The 17,737-nt window shown below is 41.8% G+C and overlaps 1 protein-coding gene across 1 annotated transcript in view; it reads right to left on the bottom strand.

Annotated features, from left to right (window-relative positions):
- Positions 1-5,681: 5,681 nt before the first annotated feature.
- The window catches only part of LOC126913643 (uncharacterized), a 58,183-nt gene continuing 46,127 nt past the window's right edge, over positions 5,682-17,737 (bottom strand). Inside the window, exon 4 of the mRNA XM_050716360.1 lies at positions 5,682-7,609. Within this exon, the coding sequence (XP_050572317.1) occupies positions 7,256-7,609 (354 nt within the window). The 3' untranslated portion in view covers positions 5,682-7,255. The remainder of the gene's footprint in view (positions 7,610-17,737) is intronic.

Raw genomic sequence — 17,737 nt, 5'->3', positions numbered from 1 at the left:
CTTAATTTTGGTTCTGGTCATCTTTAGCCTAACATGGAAAGGCATAATGAAGTCTAGTGTCTACATAAAGCTGGATAAATTCAATGTGGAGAGGAACATACATTTTAACAATGAAGGTAATCAGTTACCAGAACAACACATACATGGTCACAATGGATTTTCAGTTATCACTGAAGACTGGGTATCTTTCTAGAAACTATGACACAACTCAAGCAGAAGAAAGGTTTTATGCAGGGAAGTGAGTGAATTGTTTATGTCGTTCCATCTGGCGTTAATCCTTTTGAATCCATTTCAGTATGTTTTGTTATTACTTTGGCAGCAGCACCCTCAGCTTAGCCAGCACTGAAAAGGCACTGCTGCATAAGCATCCCATATTCTTTGTTCCTCCAGGTTCAAAATTGACCACAATGGTCCCCAGCATGCTGCACCCAGACTTGGCTCTCATCCTGTGCTTGCACTCCATGGATATAACCCAAGTGGTTCCACTTTCTGCACCAAACTGCCATGTCCTACCTTTAAATGCTCCTAAATTTGTTGTGTGAGAAAAGGCTTTACCCTGTGACAGGTTTCTATGGTGAGCAATCTTTTATCTTTAAAATTAGAAACTAAGGCATGAATTCCTTGGTCTATATAGTTAGCTGATTTTATTTTATTGGGACCAAGTCAAAGACCCACACATCTCATGCTTGGCTGTGTGGTATTCTGCACAAGCAAGGGTCACAGAGCCCCAAACAAGCAGCAGAACACCCCAACTCAATCTCCCAGGCTCTCCAGACAGCAGGACATTGCTTCACCATCCTGTCTAGCCATACTGAGGCAAAGTCTGAACATGTGAGATGCACGAGTTTGATGTTTATGTATGTTTCATGCAAAATAAATAAATCAATCAATAAAGTAAGAAATTCAACTTTTCTTTTGAGATGATTAATCATTAGAACAAAACACTTCTGGGAAAACAAGCACTCCACTCAACAGATCTAGAGGCCTTTCTGAATAGGTTCATTACCACTTGGATGTCTGTATCTCTGATCTGTATTGCAGAGGAGTACAAATGAAAAGTTTTTATGGCCATTTGCCATATTATTGGAAAAAAAAAAAAAAGGAAAAAAAAAACTTTTAAAGCAATTTCTAGAGAAGCATTGCTACTGTAAAGCTAAACTAACCAAAAAAAAAAAAAATCCTTCATTTTAGAAACAATTAATAAAGCTTTGTATCTGAAAGAAGTGCAAGCTGAGCAGAATGACTGCAATTCCGGGCTTTGTGTGACATCTAGTGGAAAAAAAAGGCTATTGTCACGGATATTCGGTCAGTGTTATACACTAATACAAGGAAAAAATAACCAGGAGATAATACCAAGGATGCACGCCTTCTGCAAGCTATAATCTTGCCTGTTGTTACACGGTAAGAACAGTGGTGAAGGTACAGCAGCCCAGGTGCCTGCATGGGCTGACAATTTCAGCATGTTACTGGGATCTTTCATAGCCCATGCTCTGAGCTCACTTTTTCCTCGTTGTTCCCATTGCTACCTCTTTTTGCCACAAGGATGTCAGTATGCTATGGTAGGTCACACTGTGGATCTGCCCTTCTCAGCATCCCTCTCCAAGAACAGCCCTTGAAGAGTTACAGGCCTTCCCAGAGTGCTTTCCCTGCCTTTAGCAGATTCTGGCTCAGAAACACCCATGGCAAAGATGCTACTTTGTGTCAAACAGCTCTTGAAAATTTTGTAAATTATTTAGTAAAAATATTATTATGATGAGAATTTTTCATTTTCTTCTATTCAAATATCTTGTCATATGCTTGAATCCACACTAACTTTCAGCATTCACAGACATGTCAATGTTTTCCACAGTTCAGAGCGTGTGAAGAACTAACTCCTCACAACTTCAAATCTGACACTATCTTCCTTGATTCATTAATGTCTCCCAGTTCTGGTATTATCATGAAGAAGAGTGGACCATCTCCTTGTGTACCTTCTCTGTACTCTTCTTGGTTTTATAGTCATCTCATTCATCTCCCTCTCTAAATTATCTACATTTGCAGGCAGCACAATACTTGTCTGTGTAGTTCAACCTTGTACAGATGTTGCTGCAAATTCTTGGTCATCTTTGCTGCCCTTTGAAATACTTTATTTTTGTTCTTCTAAGTCTTGTCAGTGATGGGAGTTCTGAACTGGAAAAAGTGGTTAGGATACAGTTCAGGTTTCTCTAGTACCATAACAGTATTTCCTTTTTTGCATACTTTTTCTTTCCTTGTAATTCTTAATATTCTATGCATAATTGACTCTACAAAGAGAGCTGACATTTTTACAGAAACAAGTGATGAATATCTTTCCTGAGAGTCAATAACTGTACTAATTCCATCATTGTGCCTGTATTTTTGCCTTCTTTTTTCCATATCTGCATCATTTCATGTTTTGCAGCACTGGATTTCATTAGGTATTGTACCCTCCAGCATGAGATCCTCCTGAGAGGCAAGTAATCCTCCATAGCTGTTTCTAGTTTCAAATGCCCTCTGTAATTTATTATCACAAGCAGACTTTGTCACCCCCTTCTCATTCCCTTCTTCTACATCATTTATGAGTATGTCAAAATATACAGGCCCTAGGACAGATCTTAAGAGGACTCCAGTGGTGACTTCCCTAAACTAAAAGCTGACTTTTATTCCTACTCTTTGCTTCTGCCTATAACCAGTTATCAATCCATGAAGAACCTTTAATTTGTTCTATCACAGATGAGGGTTTTCTGTGAGAAACCTTGTGAAAAGTCTTCTGGAAATCAGCAGGAATTTAACACGGTCACATTACCAAGAGCTTCTTCAAAGAGTTCCAACACATTCCTGAAGCATTATTTAGTTTTTGTAAAGTTATACCCATCCTTCTCTGCACACACATCCTTCATACACATCCTTCTCTTCTCTTTAAACACAGCTTCCTTTAAGGTAAGACTTCTTAGTACTTACTTGTCTGTTGTTCCTCAGCTCCTGAGCCAGCAAAGTATGTTCTGCTAATGTATTTCCCAAATACCGGATACACATATCTCATAAAGGGTTAATTACCCACCTCCCAAGGACATGCAAACATAAACCTCAATTTCATTCCACTGAAAAAGTTAACCAATTAGGGGTTAAAACAAGTTTAAATGAACATAAGAAGCATAATGAAGATGAAAAACTTCTATCTTTATAGCATCATTCTTGTAAATCAGAAATAACATAAAGGCCATTTCACAGTGAGCTGCCTGTGCTCTCTGTTCTATCGCAATCTTTTTGTCCCCAGTCCATAGCGGTTGCCCCAGGCAAGAGTAAAGCCACTCTTGGGAGACATAACAAGCCAAGAACAGTGACAAAGGGCTTCTACAGCTGGTATCCAGGCTACATTTAAGAAAGATATTCCTAACTGAATACATATTTGATGTACATAACCTCTCGTCCCTTTAAGGCTCCCAGTCCTTGTCACTTAGAAATAACTTGCCATCAAATCCACGGTCACCGGGAACAACCTCACCTAGGGACAGGAACTTTTCCCCTGATTTCTGTGAACTCATGAAACGTACCTCGGGTTAAACACAGGTAAAAGAGAACAAAGTAAAATGAGAGACACTTGCTTCCATTCTTGACCTCACATAATTCTTCTTTCCCTGTTGTATATCCCAATTCTCCTGCCCCTAAATCTGTCTTCAAACACAATTCATAGAATCACAGAATCATAAAGAACCATTTGTCCTCTTCAGTCATCCTCAAGCAAGTATCTCCATAGACACCTGTACTGTGGCCTAGCATAGCCTACTAGAATATTTCATAGAATCATAGAATCATTAAGGTTAGAAAAGACCTTCAAGGTCATCTGGTCCAACCATCACCCTACCACCAATATTACCCACTAAACCATGTCCCTAAGCACCACATCCAACCTTTCCTTAAACGCCCCCAGGGATGGTCACTCCACCACTGCCCTGGGCAACCTGTTCCAATGCCTGACTGCTCTTTCTGAGAAGAAAAGTCTCCTGATTTCCAACCTGAACCTCCCCTAGTGCAATTTGAGGCCATTTTATCTAGTCCTATTGCTAGTTATCTGTGAGAAGAGGCTGACCCACAATTCCCCATACCTTCCTTTCAGGCAGTTGTAGAGAGCAATAAGGTCTCCCCTGAGCCTTCCCTTCTCCAGGCTGAGCAACCCCAGTTCCCTCAGCCACTCCTCATAGGACTTGTGTTCCAGGCCCTTCACCAGCTTCTCTGCATACACTCCAGGGCCTCAATGTCTTTCTGGTAGTGAGAGGCCCAAAACTGAACACAGTACTCGAGGTGTGGCCTCACTAGAGCAGAGTACAGGGGAATGATAACCTCCCTGGTCCTGCTGGCTGCACTATTCCTGATACAAGCCAGGATGCCACTGGACTTCTTGGCCACCTGGACACACTGCTGGCTCATGTTCAGGTAAGCATCGACCAACACTCCCAGATCCCTTTCCTCTGCACAGCTTTCCAGCCACTCTGCCCCAAGCCTGTAGCGCTGCATGGGGTTGTTGTGGCCAAAGTGCAGGACCCGGCTCTTAACCATGTTGAACCTCATCCCACTGGCCTCTGCCCATCAATCCAACCTGTCCAGATTCTCCTGCAGGGCCTTCCTACCCTCTAGAAGATCAACACTTCTCCCCAACTTCGTATTGCCTGTAAACTTACTAAGGGTGCACTCAATACCCTCATCCAAATCATCAGTAAAGATATTACAGAGGATGGGCCCCAACACCAACTCCTGGAGAACACCACTGGTGACCGGTTGCCAGCTGGATTTCACTCCGTTCACCACCACTCTCTGGGCCCAGCCACCCAGCCAGTTTTTAACTCAGCCAAGAGTGTATCTGTCCAAAACATCGGCTGACAGCTTCTCCAGGAAAATACTAGGGGAGACCATGTCAAAGACTTTCCTGAAGTCTAGGTAGACTACATCAATGGCCTTTCATTCATCCACTAGTCGAGTTACCCGGTCATAGAAGGAGATGAGGTTGGTGAGGCAGGACTTGCCTTTCATGAACCCATGCTGACTGGGCCTGATCTCCTGGTTGTGCCACATATGCTGTGTGATTGCATTCAAGATGATTTGTTCCACCACCTTTCCTGGCACCGAGGTCAGGCTGACAGGCCTGTAGTTTCCTGGGTCCTCCTTCTTGTAGATGGGTGTCACATTGACAAGTCACCCAGGACCTCTCCAGATGACCATGACCATTGATAGATGATGGAAAGTGGCCAAGCAACTCCATTTAAAACCAGCTCAAACTTCACTTCTGCAAATTCTTGAGTTCCCCAGGGTAACACATCATAACATCATAGAATATCCTGAGCTGGAAGGGACTCCTGAGGATCATTGAGTCCAAATCCTGTATCCACACAGAGTAACTAAGAGTTAAACAGCATATCAAGGAGCATTGCCCGAATGCTTGTTCAATATTGACAGGCTTGGGACCATGTTTGTTTGCCCTCATGAAACAGCTAGTAACTGAGGATAGAGCCCTTAATTTTGTGTAATTCAAGCAAACGCAAACAAACAATTTATTCCTTCATTACTTGAACATGTCCTACAAAGTTCTTCCACCCAACCCAACTTAAAAGTGAAACACACATGCACATGAAACTGTAGTTTACCTGATATTTTTAATTATCACTGCACTACTGAGGTTCATTAAGAAATACTGATACTTTAAAATTAATCAAGAGCACAGCCTGAAGGATCACTTTTGCACCATGCTTTGAAGTTTAACAACATCTGGCTTTGATGGACTCATCCCGGAGAAATTCTGGGATGGTTAACAGAGGCTGTCCTGCCTCCAGTTGTGACAAATATTCGTTTGTAGACAGCTAGCAGCCGCAGAAGAGAATAAAATGTTACATCTGCCTTCTTGCCACTAGTCACAAAAATAAAAAATAATAATAATCAAAAAAAATTGGCCACCAGATGTATTCAAGTAGTTAATGGAGCACTGCTTGTAACAAGAAGAGACATAAGAGGTTTTTTAATGCTAGAAGCTAGCCATGCTACTGCTAGGGAAGGGGAATTCAGAACATGCCCTCATACATCAAATCCCTGCTATGTTGTTTATGAGCAGCAATTTGAGATCAGGACTGGATTTGTAGAGGTATGTGAATTGTAAACAGTTTGCAGAAATGGCAACCAAGATTCCAGCATGCTTACTGTAGGCCTGGAGAGGTTTGCGAGGCATTATTGTTCTTTAAACTTAATTACCAGGTACAGTTAAATCCTAGGCCAGATTTTTATCTTATACCATGCAAGGAAGGCTGAATTTGATCTTTTGAAGGCATGTCAGTCAGTTGCTGGGAATATCACATGCATGGTCAGCATAGGATATGCCCACTTATGCTATTTCAACACTGCTAAAGGAATCCTTCTAATATTTTATGTTCAACTCTGAGACGAATTCAAATAACTACAGCAAGGTCCTTTCTTATAGAACTGTGCAGAGGGCATTTCAAGCTAACAAAGCTTAAGCAAGAATGGAAAAGAACAGCTCTCTTACAGTGGCTTGGAAGAAACAGAAATAGAATCATAGAATCACAGAATCACAGAAGTGGTTCTGCACATTACTAAGATGTCAAAACATGTAACCTCCAGAGGTTTATGATTTGGACGAGCAACGAAGCCTAGCTGTACAATAAGATCACTTCAATCACAGCAAGTGCAGCAGTTCAGGCTCGCGGTTCATTGAAAGAGCTCTAAGGAAAACAGGACTGTTGCCAATGGCTTTAAGTCACAAGTGAAAGGACCCATATATCAGAAAAGGCTGAAAACTCCCATGTTGACTTATTGCCAGACAAAGAAGCCCAGGAGCAAATATCCCAATCGAGGTCAACATTTCCAGTGTTCAGTGTCCGAAATTTTGGCTCAACGCAAACCTGCAGCAATTTCTAAAGATATGAGCCGCCTAAGAAATTCAAACCAGCATTCAGAATTCGGGTTGCACTGAGTACAGCTTTGATCAGAGGCTCTTAGCACTTCCCGCCTTTGTAAAAATCTACACAAGTGTATGTGGCAAGAATATTCAGTCAATAAATAGGGATTTGTAGGTTTAAAATAGCATCAGCTGAAATAGTAGGCTCGCATCATGTAAACGTTTTTGCACTTTAAATTCTGATGTCAGGCATTTGGCCCCTAACACAGCCAACATTTTTTCAAGCCGCTTATATAACGCAGGGTAAGTACTGGACTTAACGAAAAAGCCTAAAATGAATTTGACAACCAAAAACCATTACACTGAAGCAGATGAAAGAGACCTGCAAGCAACTCTGCGCCCACCCATGGTTATGATGGGGGTGGCCAAAACCTCCCTAAGGCTCTGAGCCATCGAGCCAGCCGGCAGCAGAGCTTCGAGGCTGTGTTTGCCGGTCGCACGCCGTGTCTGGAGGCAGCCCGGGGCCGAGATCGGGGCCGTGCCCCGCCGGCCGCCAGAGGGTGCCGCTGGCCCGCGGTCCACGCCGGGGCTGGACGGGTCCCCGTCCGGCCGGGCTCGATCGTCCTGGAGGGGCGAATTGACCCCAAATCCCGCTTCCTGAGCACGTTTTCCTCCTGTTTGTGCCGTTTTCAAAAGCTGGAGGGGGTCACTCTGAAAGACAGAAGGTTACATGAGGTGGGAGACATAGAAAAAAATGTAAAGAGAGAGAGAGAGAAAATATGAGAAGGGTGGAAAGGTAGACCCTGCACTATGCAGGTAAAAGAGCAAAAAGTCAGAGCAGTGACGGAGGGGTGCCCGATCATGACAACAGGTCTGAGTTTAGCCTAAACTGCTGTTTTCTCATCTCTCACTCGAAGTAGAGACAAACGCTAGTAGAAAACGAGAGCAGTGTTATTATGGAGTGTTTTAGGATGTCTGCTTTCAGCTATTTCTATCTTACAAAAATATTACCATTTGTTCTCATTTTTCTTACATTCATTAGAGGGGATTTTTTCCTAGGAATCTGATGAATTGCTGCTGACTGTTTGATGAGAGCACTTCAGATATTTTACATAGGACTGAATAATTTCAAGATGGTTTGGGGTTTGATTTCCTGTTGGTTGAAATTCTCATATTACCGACACGGACTGTATTTTCATTATAACTTGTTCAGAATGAATGGAATTGTTCCAAATTAAAATGAGTTTATTCAGAAAAAAAAAAAATCAGGTCTTTAAACTAGAAAAATAGAATTATGAGCAGGATTTTGTGTGTTCTGTTCTGTTTTTCTGCTTACAGAAGGATCTTACGGGTCACAGAATTATGCCCTCCATGATCCAACTTTTTTATATGTAACGCTTGCTGTTCTCAGGAAATGATACTGAAGTTCACAGCTGAGTAATGCAAAGATATCTTCTGAAGTTCTTAAGGGCTTTTACCCACAAATGAACTTAGAAGGTAGTTCTCAAAGGTGATAATTGCTCTATTTACTTCAAGAGGCTGAGTCTGAAATCGGCTGTCAATACCTAATTTCATGAACTAATTTCAGTGCTGGTTGTTTTAGAAGAAATAGTCAGCAATTCTGCTTACCTGACAGTACTTGAAGTGCCAGCAGCACTACCTGCCAAAAAGCATCCAACTCCACCCCTCCGGCTTTAATGCTTAGTTATTTGTTTCTAACACAAAGATACCTGGGTTTACTACTACAATCAGATCAGTCCGGTGAAACATTGTGGAGAAGCTAACTTAGAGGTAGTATTACCACTGAGGATACAGTTCAGCAAAGTATTTTGCTTAGGTTATGCTTAATTTGAAAGCCTGTATGTAATCTTAAAATCTCACAGTAGTTTATCATATAGTTAGCTGCTTCCTAAACCTGTTTTTAATTTAAAAGCTCTGAAAACCTTTTTTTTTTTTTTTTTTTTTTTTAAATAGATTGAGGCTGTAATAAAGACTGAAAGGACTGTAGAAGCACAGTCCTAAATATATCAGGAATGTCAATAATGCATTATGTTAATACTGGCTTTCACAAATATTTGTGGTACCCATGCAGCTGAAGTCCCTTTGAACAGAGCACAGAAGAAACACCGGATACAGCCTCTGCATGCATTGTCTTTCTCAGCCATGCTGCCCACTTCAGCCAGTCTCAATTTTTTCAAATGCCAATTAACAGGTGTGAGAAATGCTACTTCTTACCCAGAGACTGATGTCTGCAAAACAGCAATACTATCTTGGCAATCCAGTTCGTAGCATAAATATCATGGTGTTTGAGCCCTTGGGGCCTGTGGAGTTTACAACTATGCTGTCAAGATCGCTTCGTTGGGATAGTCCTTGAAGTCCTGCCAAAACGTAGGGGACTCCAGTGCTTTTATGTGCTCCCAAACACAGCTCTGGCTCCAGGAGTCAACACTCTCGTCAGGCTGAGTGATGGTGTGAATCTCAACCCGCGAGCTGAGATTCCAGCAGGGAGTGTGACAGTGCATGCTTGCATGATGATGCCAAAGAAGCAGGTGACACTGGCTGATAGCTGCAAGGAATAGTAACTGGATGGCTTCTTGTTACATATCCTCAGAACTTCACAGGATGGAATTAGAGAGAGAGGAACAGTTATAAAATGAGGTTACAAAATCCGGATGTCCTGATCAATTCGAGACAGTTGTAAGGTACCTAACACTGCATGCACAGGCAAGAACAACATTCAGCACTGGGTCAGGATCTGCTTGCATCATATTTTGACTAATCCAAGGATTAATCACATTGCAAGTCAATGAGCTGTTACGCTCTTCCAGGCACTCTAGAGACTGCCTGGAGAGAGAAAAGAAGGGTTTGGCACATCAAAATGGTGATACGAAGAAGTGCAGAGCAAGTATGTTTTCCTTGTAACAAAAAACTACACAGAAATAAAGCATTTCAACATATCTTGGAAAGAAAAACAAGAGTTAAAAGGGCAAAGTTTATCTCGGCCACATCACAAAAAAAATCAAGAGAGTTGCATCAGTTCCAAATTTGGCCCTCCGCATCTATAATAAATGGAGAGCAAAGGCAGCAGTTTGGAGTCTGAAGTGCTTCATTTCTGGAAGTTCTCAGGAATCACAAAAGCCTTCAAAATTAACACCACTCTTGCAAAACATGGCATCATTGACAGGTTTCTGTGCATTATGTGTATTTCTGCTGCTGTTAAGCCTTAAATACTGAGATAGCAGCAGATCTGGTTCTCACCTGGGCCAGAATTTAAAGAGAGATCTAAACAGAGCATTTAAATGCCAGAGTATATTCTGCATTTTGTAATTATCCTCAGATGTACTCCCTACCACAAGTAAATAAGATAAAATCTTTCAGCTTAACCATGGAAGCTCTGTTGAATGTCAAGCAATTTTGTCACCTGCATGTCACTGTCTTGGCTTTTAGAGTATTTATCCAAGGGTAGCATACAACCCTGTTGTGATCTTTACCTGTTTCAGCACGAGAAACCAGCCATGCAGTTCTACAATGGAAAGAGAGGCTGCTAGACCACTGCTGCTTTTGAAGAGCTTTTTTCTTGTGGTTCTCCATTAATAAAAGGCACAGTATCCAGATGAGCCAAAAGTCAACAGCAGAAAATATGTTTGAGAGGTGTCATTAATGGACATACTGTTCCTACCTGTGTGTTGACCTTAGGAACAAATGAATTCAGGTAAGTGTTCATTAGAAACAGTTTTTGCAGTAAGCAAGGAAACAAGCAAACTAGTTAGGTGTTACTATTTATTGTTTTCTATTTCTTCACTCAGAGAGTGGTGAGGCACATACACTGGCTGCCCAGAGAGGTTGTAGATGCCCCATCCCTGGAGGTGCTCAAGGCCAGGCTGGATGGGGCTCTGGCCAACCTGATCTAGTGGGTGGCATCCCTGCCTATGGCAGGAGGGTTGGAGTTGGATGATCTTTAAGGTCCCTTCCAACCTGAGACATTCTATGATTCTATGATTCTATGTTACCAATCTCTTTTAAGACACTATGCAATAAATCCGTGCTCAAGGTCAGTTCTGCAATTTACTCAATATCCTTAACCTCTGGCAGAGAAAGACTGTGATACTGAAACACTTATGACAGAATTGTCCAGACACTTTTTTAATGTTCAGTAATGGAAGGTGCTGAGCATACTTCTGTTTCCTCAAAGTAGCAAAAATTCATATAAATTTCAGGTTCAGAGACAACATGCTGTATTCTCTGGTAAGATTTATTTTGAGCCAAATTCTGCAAGGTATTGCCTATGTACTGGAAACTGGTAGTTAAAAGTACAGAGTTGATAGCATTAAATAATGTGGCAGAGATTCTTATTCCCTTGTACAATGCAGCTCCTATGAAAAGCAATTTAAGTGCTGATCTTTTTATAAAAAAGGAATAAAGCAAAGTTGAATTTACCTGTCAAAGTGGTTCTTCTATAATTCATTATGGAAAATTATTAAGTTAAACCCGTGAACTGAAATCTGTATTGTACTGTTCAAGGATAATGAAAGTTATACCATGGTTTTGTACACATGCCTCCTAAGCCTCATTTAAAGGGAACTTTTTGTGCCTTATCACATGGTTCCTACTGAAACAGTCACATTTCCTCAGACCCAAGATGGAGAGAAATGTAGTTACTGATTCCCTGATCACAGTAAATCCATGTAGGCTGATCCTTAAATGTTGGCTTTTCCCATTGACCATTTCTAGACAGGTTAGTTTACAGGACTCCAATTGAAAGAGTGTTCCCAGCACTCTGGGAGATGGAAAGATGAGTCTACAAGCTGTGAGTGTTTGCTAAACCCACATCTTCTGAGAAGTCAAGCGAACAGATTTGGCCTCACATATGCCTGTTTACATGCTCGTGGAGTTACGGTGCTGATGTGCACAGCTAGGAGCTGCACAGGACCAAGCAGTACTATGTCTTCCCACTGTCATTTGCTCTCAGGCTATTTCTACCTGCCCAGTGCAGCTCCAGAGCTTGCCACATCCCATCCGCCCACTTTGCTTTTATATCTGCAGTGAACAGAAGGCTGCACTGTGCTGAAATATACGGAACAGTGCTCCATCCTGCAGGAAAGATGTATTTAATCTGTTCCCTTCTACCTTTAAAGAATTTTATATGGAAAATATTTTCAGGTTTGGTTTGCTTAAAGATGTTCACAGAGCAATCTGTGCCCTGTAATTCCTTGAAAGTCCTCTTGGCAGTATATGTATTTATTCATATGTTAAAAGCATTTCCTTAAGTTTCTTGATCACTAGCTGTTGCATTCTGTTGCTCTGTGCTAAGTGAAAGATACCAAATATGAGCTACAGCAGCCTATTTCCTAACACAGGAAAATTCCTATTTCCTCATATGAGCAGCAATTGCTTATGGCCTCGGTTGGCTGTGACCAGCAATCTGCTCTAATCCCATGCCTGTGTGGATCATAATCTTGGGCAGACACCTGCTACTAAAGCAGTTCACTGTGTGATGTGGTGACTGCATCCCAATGGCAGTGGGTAAGCGATACTGCCACCCACAACCACCTGTTCTGCCCACATGGCAGCCTGCTACCGAGGTGGTCCGCAGAGACACTGCAGCCACCTCCAACTGCAGGGTTGTGTGCCTTCTGGAACAGGGACATGTCCATCTGGTGTTAAGCGGTTGTTAAACATGCCAGTCTGCATTTCAGTTCAGATGTCCAGTTCATAATGCAACCTAGACCATTAAAAATGTGTGTGCCACAAGCTCGGAAATGCAGATGAATGAAATATCTGCAGCAATGCCTGTGAGGCTGGAGATGCCATGGCTAATCTCCATTTAGGGTCCTATTTAGGTTTTGAAAGTCCTGGTCTTCTTCTTAAGCTGCTTTATAAGACATTGTTTATAATTGCTGTGCTTCTGACTGTCAGGGCAGAGTAAAGTTGTGTTGGTGAGACACCTCCAAGCAGGTGAAGCTGAGCCACAGACACTGCTCCTCCCCACCTTAAGATCCTTCACATATTTCTTCTGCCAAGAGAACTGGAAAAGCTATTTCATTAGAGACAAGGGAGTACTGTGACAATCTCACCACATCAATTCAGATGTGCCCAAATGTAGCGCAAACTTGTTCCCAAACTTGTTCTTTATTAGGGCATGATCCAGAAATTTGTTATTACTCAGCTTTGTCCCTGCTACCATTAGATGTACTTCTGGACCTAAGTGGAAAATCCACATTATTAAGACTATGATCCCACAGAAAATGTTTTCAGGATTCTCTTTAATTTTAGGACTTATGGGTCAGAAGAGTGAATACTGTAAGACAATGATTAATTCTTTTGTCAAGCTTCTTTCACCAGATATACTTTCCACCACTATATTGGGAGGGGAAGGAGTATGAAACAGCATTAGCTTCCCAAATGAGCAGGTTTTACCTTCAGATACTTCAGGCTGCAGTTCCACAATTTTCCAGACACAAACATACAGTTTTTCTAGTGCTGCCATAGTCAGAGATCTGGGTAAGGAGAGGAAAGACAAAAGCTAAGGGTGAAATAGAAAGTGAAGAGGAGAAGTTAAGGACACTGGGAATTTACTTCTGATGATTGTACCAGTGCACTGTACTCACCGGAGCAAAACAAAGTATTTGGAGATGCCTTTTATTCAGCAACTGTTCCTAAAGTTTCAAACGATATCCCTAGCCAAAATCTCTTTTCATCCAGCTGTGGCTGAGCCTCTTTAAGACAGTATTAACCAGGGAGGATCATATAACTGCAATTACAGTGGCTGACGTTACTTCCTCTGTGCAGGTGTGCAAGGTGCTCCATCAAACCCGTCCAACCCAGCTTGGTCTCATTCTCAGCTCACTGGGAGACTGCCTTCCGTTAAGAGCTGGAGCAATCTTCAGTTTTAAACTTTCCTAAGATTGGGTGAGGACTAGGGGATTTTCTGGACTAGGAATTTGATTTCAAAAGCAGCCAAGCAGCTACAGAATCTGGGATCTTCAGGCCACACCTGCCATTACTGGACACTGCAGAGGAATGGTCAGCTGATGGATGGCTAAAAGTTTGCTCTAGAGTACTGTGGTGGGGAACAACAACCTTTTTCTTACTAAGAAAAATCAGCACTACTGCAACCCTGCAGTTCCCAACACAAGGAAAGTCCTTTGCTTTCTAAGCCAGATATGTTTGGTATTTTCAGAGCAGAGTTATTCTCCATACCATCTGCTCACTGAGCACACTGCCATGGGGAGTTAATGCAGAGCAAGAATGCAACACAAACCATGCACTACCTCAATATGCAGTACTTTCCTTGCCTAGACCAGCCCTCTGCTGAAATAGGTGCCTTGCTGCAGTCAACCTCAGCAGTTACCTTATGTTAGGTGATCAGGTCAGGAAAACAATTTGAGCTGACCACAGAGATGGTGAGAGCAGCCTGGTCCTTCATTACAGACAGATCTGGACAAGGCTGTAAGCTTAGAATTGAAGTTTAGTCTCTATTAAATAAATACATATATACAACTGGAGTGCATTACCTAGGATAAAAACAGATACCATATCCACAGTACTAAAGACAAACAAAAAACCAAACAACTCGTATCACTAAGAAGATGAGGCACTGACTCATTTTGTGCATCCAGAAGTAAATATAAATCAAGCCTTTTATTTACCTACCTCTGAATTATTACTATTTCTTGTCTACTATGTGTAATCCTACTGTGGTAGGACATTTAATTCTCATTTCTTAGAAGACATGAAAAAAAAACAAAACACAACACAACAACATCATCTAAAAAACCACCTCGTAATTCAATTTTCCTACTAATTTAATTCGGAAATTTTCATTCAGTTCCCAGAAGTGTTCTAGATTTGAGCTTTCACAAATGAGGAAAGTGCTTGAACTTTGGAAATTCTTTGCATCATTAGTTTTAACAGATGCACAATACAGTAATCATCACGAGTGCTGAAACACTCATGAAGCTGGCTTTTTATAAAAAATAAAAAATAAAAATAAAATGGAAAGATACAGATGGGCTAATCCCTGCAAAGTGCACATGTATCACCACGGATGACTTTTTATTCTTAGGTCACAGTGCCCAACAGAACAAATGTGTGGGCGTTAGTGATTTCCCCCACAGTGTGCTGTGTTAGGTCATCACCAGACACTGTGTTTATCCTTGAATAAAAAGCTCTGGGCTAGTCACATCCAACAATCTACAAGGTTGGTAGAAGGGGGCTTTTTTCCATTCTAGAATGCACCCAAAGAATCATTACTATCTGCACACATGCTTGTCTGGAATAGCCCTGGAGTAGTAAAGTTAATGCACAGGCACTGTACAAATGCTCAGATCGTTTGTAGAACTGATGCTGTGATTTTCAGACATGCCTACTCCTTGTAAGATATACAGCAGGTATCAGTTGTACTTAAGGATACCGGGTCCATAAAAGTAGAAACATGAGTTAAACAGAGGTGTTGACTTTTTGTCTGACATTGTGGATGACACAAGCAGCCAGATCACTAAGTGAATAAACAGAGCTTTTTATTTTCCCTGCAGCTATGTGAGCTCTGGTTATTTCTGACACACCTGCAAAGCCTCTGTGGAGCTTAAAATAAGTGTCTCACAGAGAAAGTTTGACTTAAACACACTTTTGCATGTGGGATCTGATTTTTGGAAGAGATGGGCCAACAGTGCTATTACAAAGGCATGCCAAAGAACTGTAAGCTTGTATATGTACCAGTTAACATCAAATCCCTTGTTCATCACGGAAAGTGCATGTGCACATTTCTCACAAAAAAATGGGACTGCATATTAAAGCAGACAAAACTTGGGTACAGCTTTCTTTGCTCTCTATTTCTGAAAATATTTGGATAAAAAGAGGGAATCTCCGTTTTACCCTGTTGCCTATTCCACAAATAAAATCATCACCACTTGCACGAAGACAAGTAGTAGAGCAGCAGCTTCACTGCTCGTTAAGAGCTTCTGGAAAATACTGGTACCATACTCAGCGCATGAGATGCTGCTCCAACCCAGAGCCATCCACCAGCACACTGCGCTACTCTTTCCAGCACAGTTCCTAGTCAAGCAAGGGCAGGGGGTTGACCCTAGCTTGGGAACAGTTGTTTCTTCTCCTTCACTAAACACAGATTTGAAGGAGTAAACTGAGCCAAAAAGAGCTGAACCTACTACACTGGATTGCCTGCTCCTTAGTATGCCAGAAAATGTACTAGAGGCCCCCTTTCTACAGAAAGATTACCAGCCAATATATCCAAAAAGATTTGGTGCCAGACAAAGTTTTTTTCCCAGTCATAAGGGAGAAAATTCCCTTTGGACTTGCTTACTACAGAGACCAATCAGCTTTGCCAGCAGTAGTAAAAGGCAAAAGCACCTTCACGCTTGCATTATTCAGTTCCAGTTCTACCATCCAGACATAAGAAGGCTTTTTAACAAGGTAACAGTTAACTAAACTTTATTTACCCAGTAAAGCCTGTGGGAAGCAGCTTGAGCAGGCAGAACGATTTAGGTTCATAGAGGCTCAGGTGAAAATGCTGCTGATGCTAGCTCCCTTCTCATCAGATAAAGATGTGCCACCAGGAATTTCAAATGCAGTGGTTTCTCCATTTTCACATTCATACCTTAGAGACTAGGCTATGAGTATAGTCAGGACCTGGGGCGAGGGGGGGACACACAAGCCTAGAAGTGGTGTTAGCTGCAAAATCACAGCCCTTCTGACAGGCAGACTGAGACTTTGTCCCCTGCCCACCCTTAAAGCTTTAACCACTGTGTGTAAATGTCAGGTCCCTGAGAGTTTCATCTACTGCCAGCTGAAGCCAGTGGGAGCTCTGCTGTCATTACAGACCAAATGCCCTGTGTAGGAGTACTTAGTGTGGCTTTATTCCAAAAAAAAAAAAAAAATACAAACTGTCTCTTGTCTTCCCCTCTTAAATATAGCCTGGCAATGACCTACCTTCATGGGAGGCAGGCAGTGCTGCCTGTGAGACCAAACTGGTTGTGACTGAAGATGAGCAAGGAAAGGAAGGCTTAAGCCAACTGCAATATTCATTCCCCGGCACTTGTACCTCTCTTCCAAAGCGTCTGTTATTAAGAACTTGGTATTTTCATAGCAGCTGGATAATGGACAGTGGGTGTTTCTGTGGCGACATATTGAGAGCTCAAAGATTAATGTGTCATTTTACTATTTCCATTCTGATACCTCTATGCTGATAAATGCTTGGCAATCTTACCATCCCATTAGTAATACTAAATACTGTAAACCTGGGGTTTGGGGAGATATAAACCATTTTAAAATTGAATGTGACCAATAAAATGTTCTCTGGGCATTTTTCCAATGCAAACACTCTCTAAGCTCACTATCAAAATACAGCACAGAAAAGAGCTACTAGATATTTCTTTCATAATTAAGGCTAAGAGATGTGAGCCTTTCAGGGTAGTCCTTTATGAACATGCAGAGAGACGAACATGCAGATACTTCTGTTTTCAAATAATATTACAACATGAATCAGTAACATTTGGAGGAGCTTCTTTTAGATTTTCCCATCAATGTTGGATTGAATCTTTGGCAGATGGAAACCTCTCTCCTATATCTCTCTGTTCTGACAAACTCTGCTCCTCTCATCCATAAAAGATGGCATTGTTTTCTTCAAAGAAAACTCAGAGTAAAGCCCAATGAACAGTGAAAATAGCTGAATAGGACTGGGGAGGTGGTGGGGGGGGTGTATCTCTTTGACACAGAAGCCCTTCTTTTACCCATACAAGGCTGAGATGAGTTAGTCACTAGCCTGATGAAGTCAATCCCTGTTCTAGTACACTTTCTCTAAGGTCACGCAACGAGTCAATAAGC

The sequence above is a fragment of the Cygnus atratus genome, chromosome Z (genome assembly GCF_013377495.2).
Source record: "Cygnus atratus isolate AKBS03 ecotype Queensland, Australia chromosome Z, CAtr_DNAZoo_HiC_assembly, whole genome shotgun sequence".
NCBI classification, from domain to species: domain Eukaryota; kingdom Metazoa; phylum Chordata; class Aves; order Anseriformes; family Anatidae; genus Cygnus; species Cygnus atratus.
This window is presented reverse-complemented; position numbering and strand designations above follow the sequence as displayed.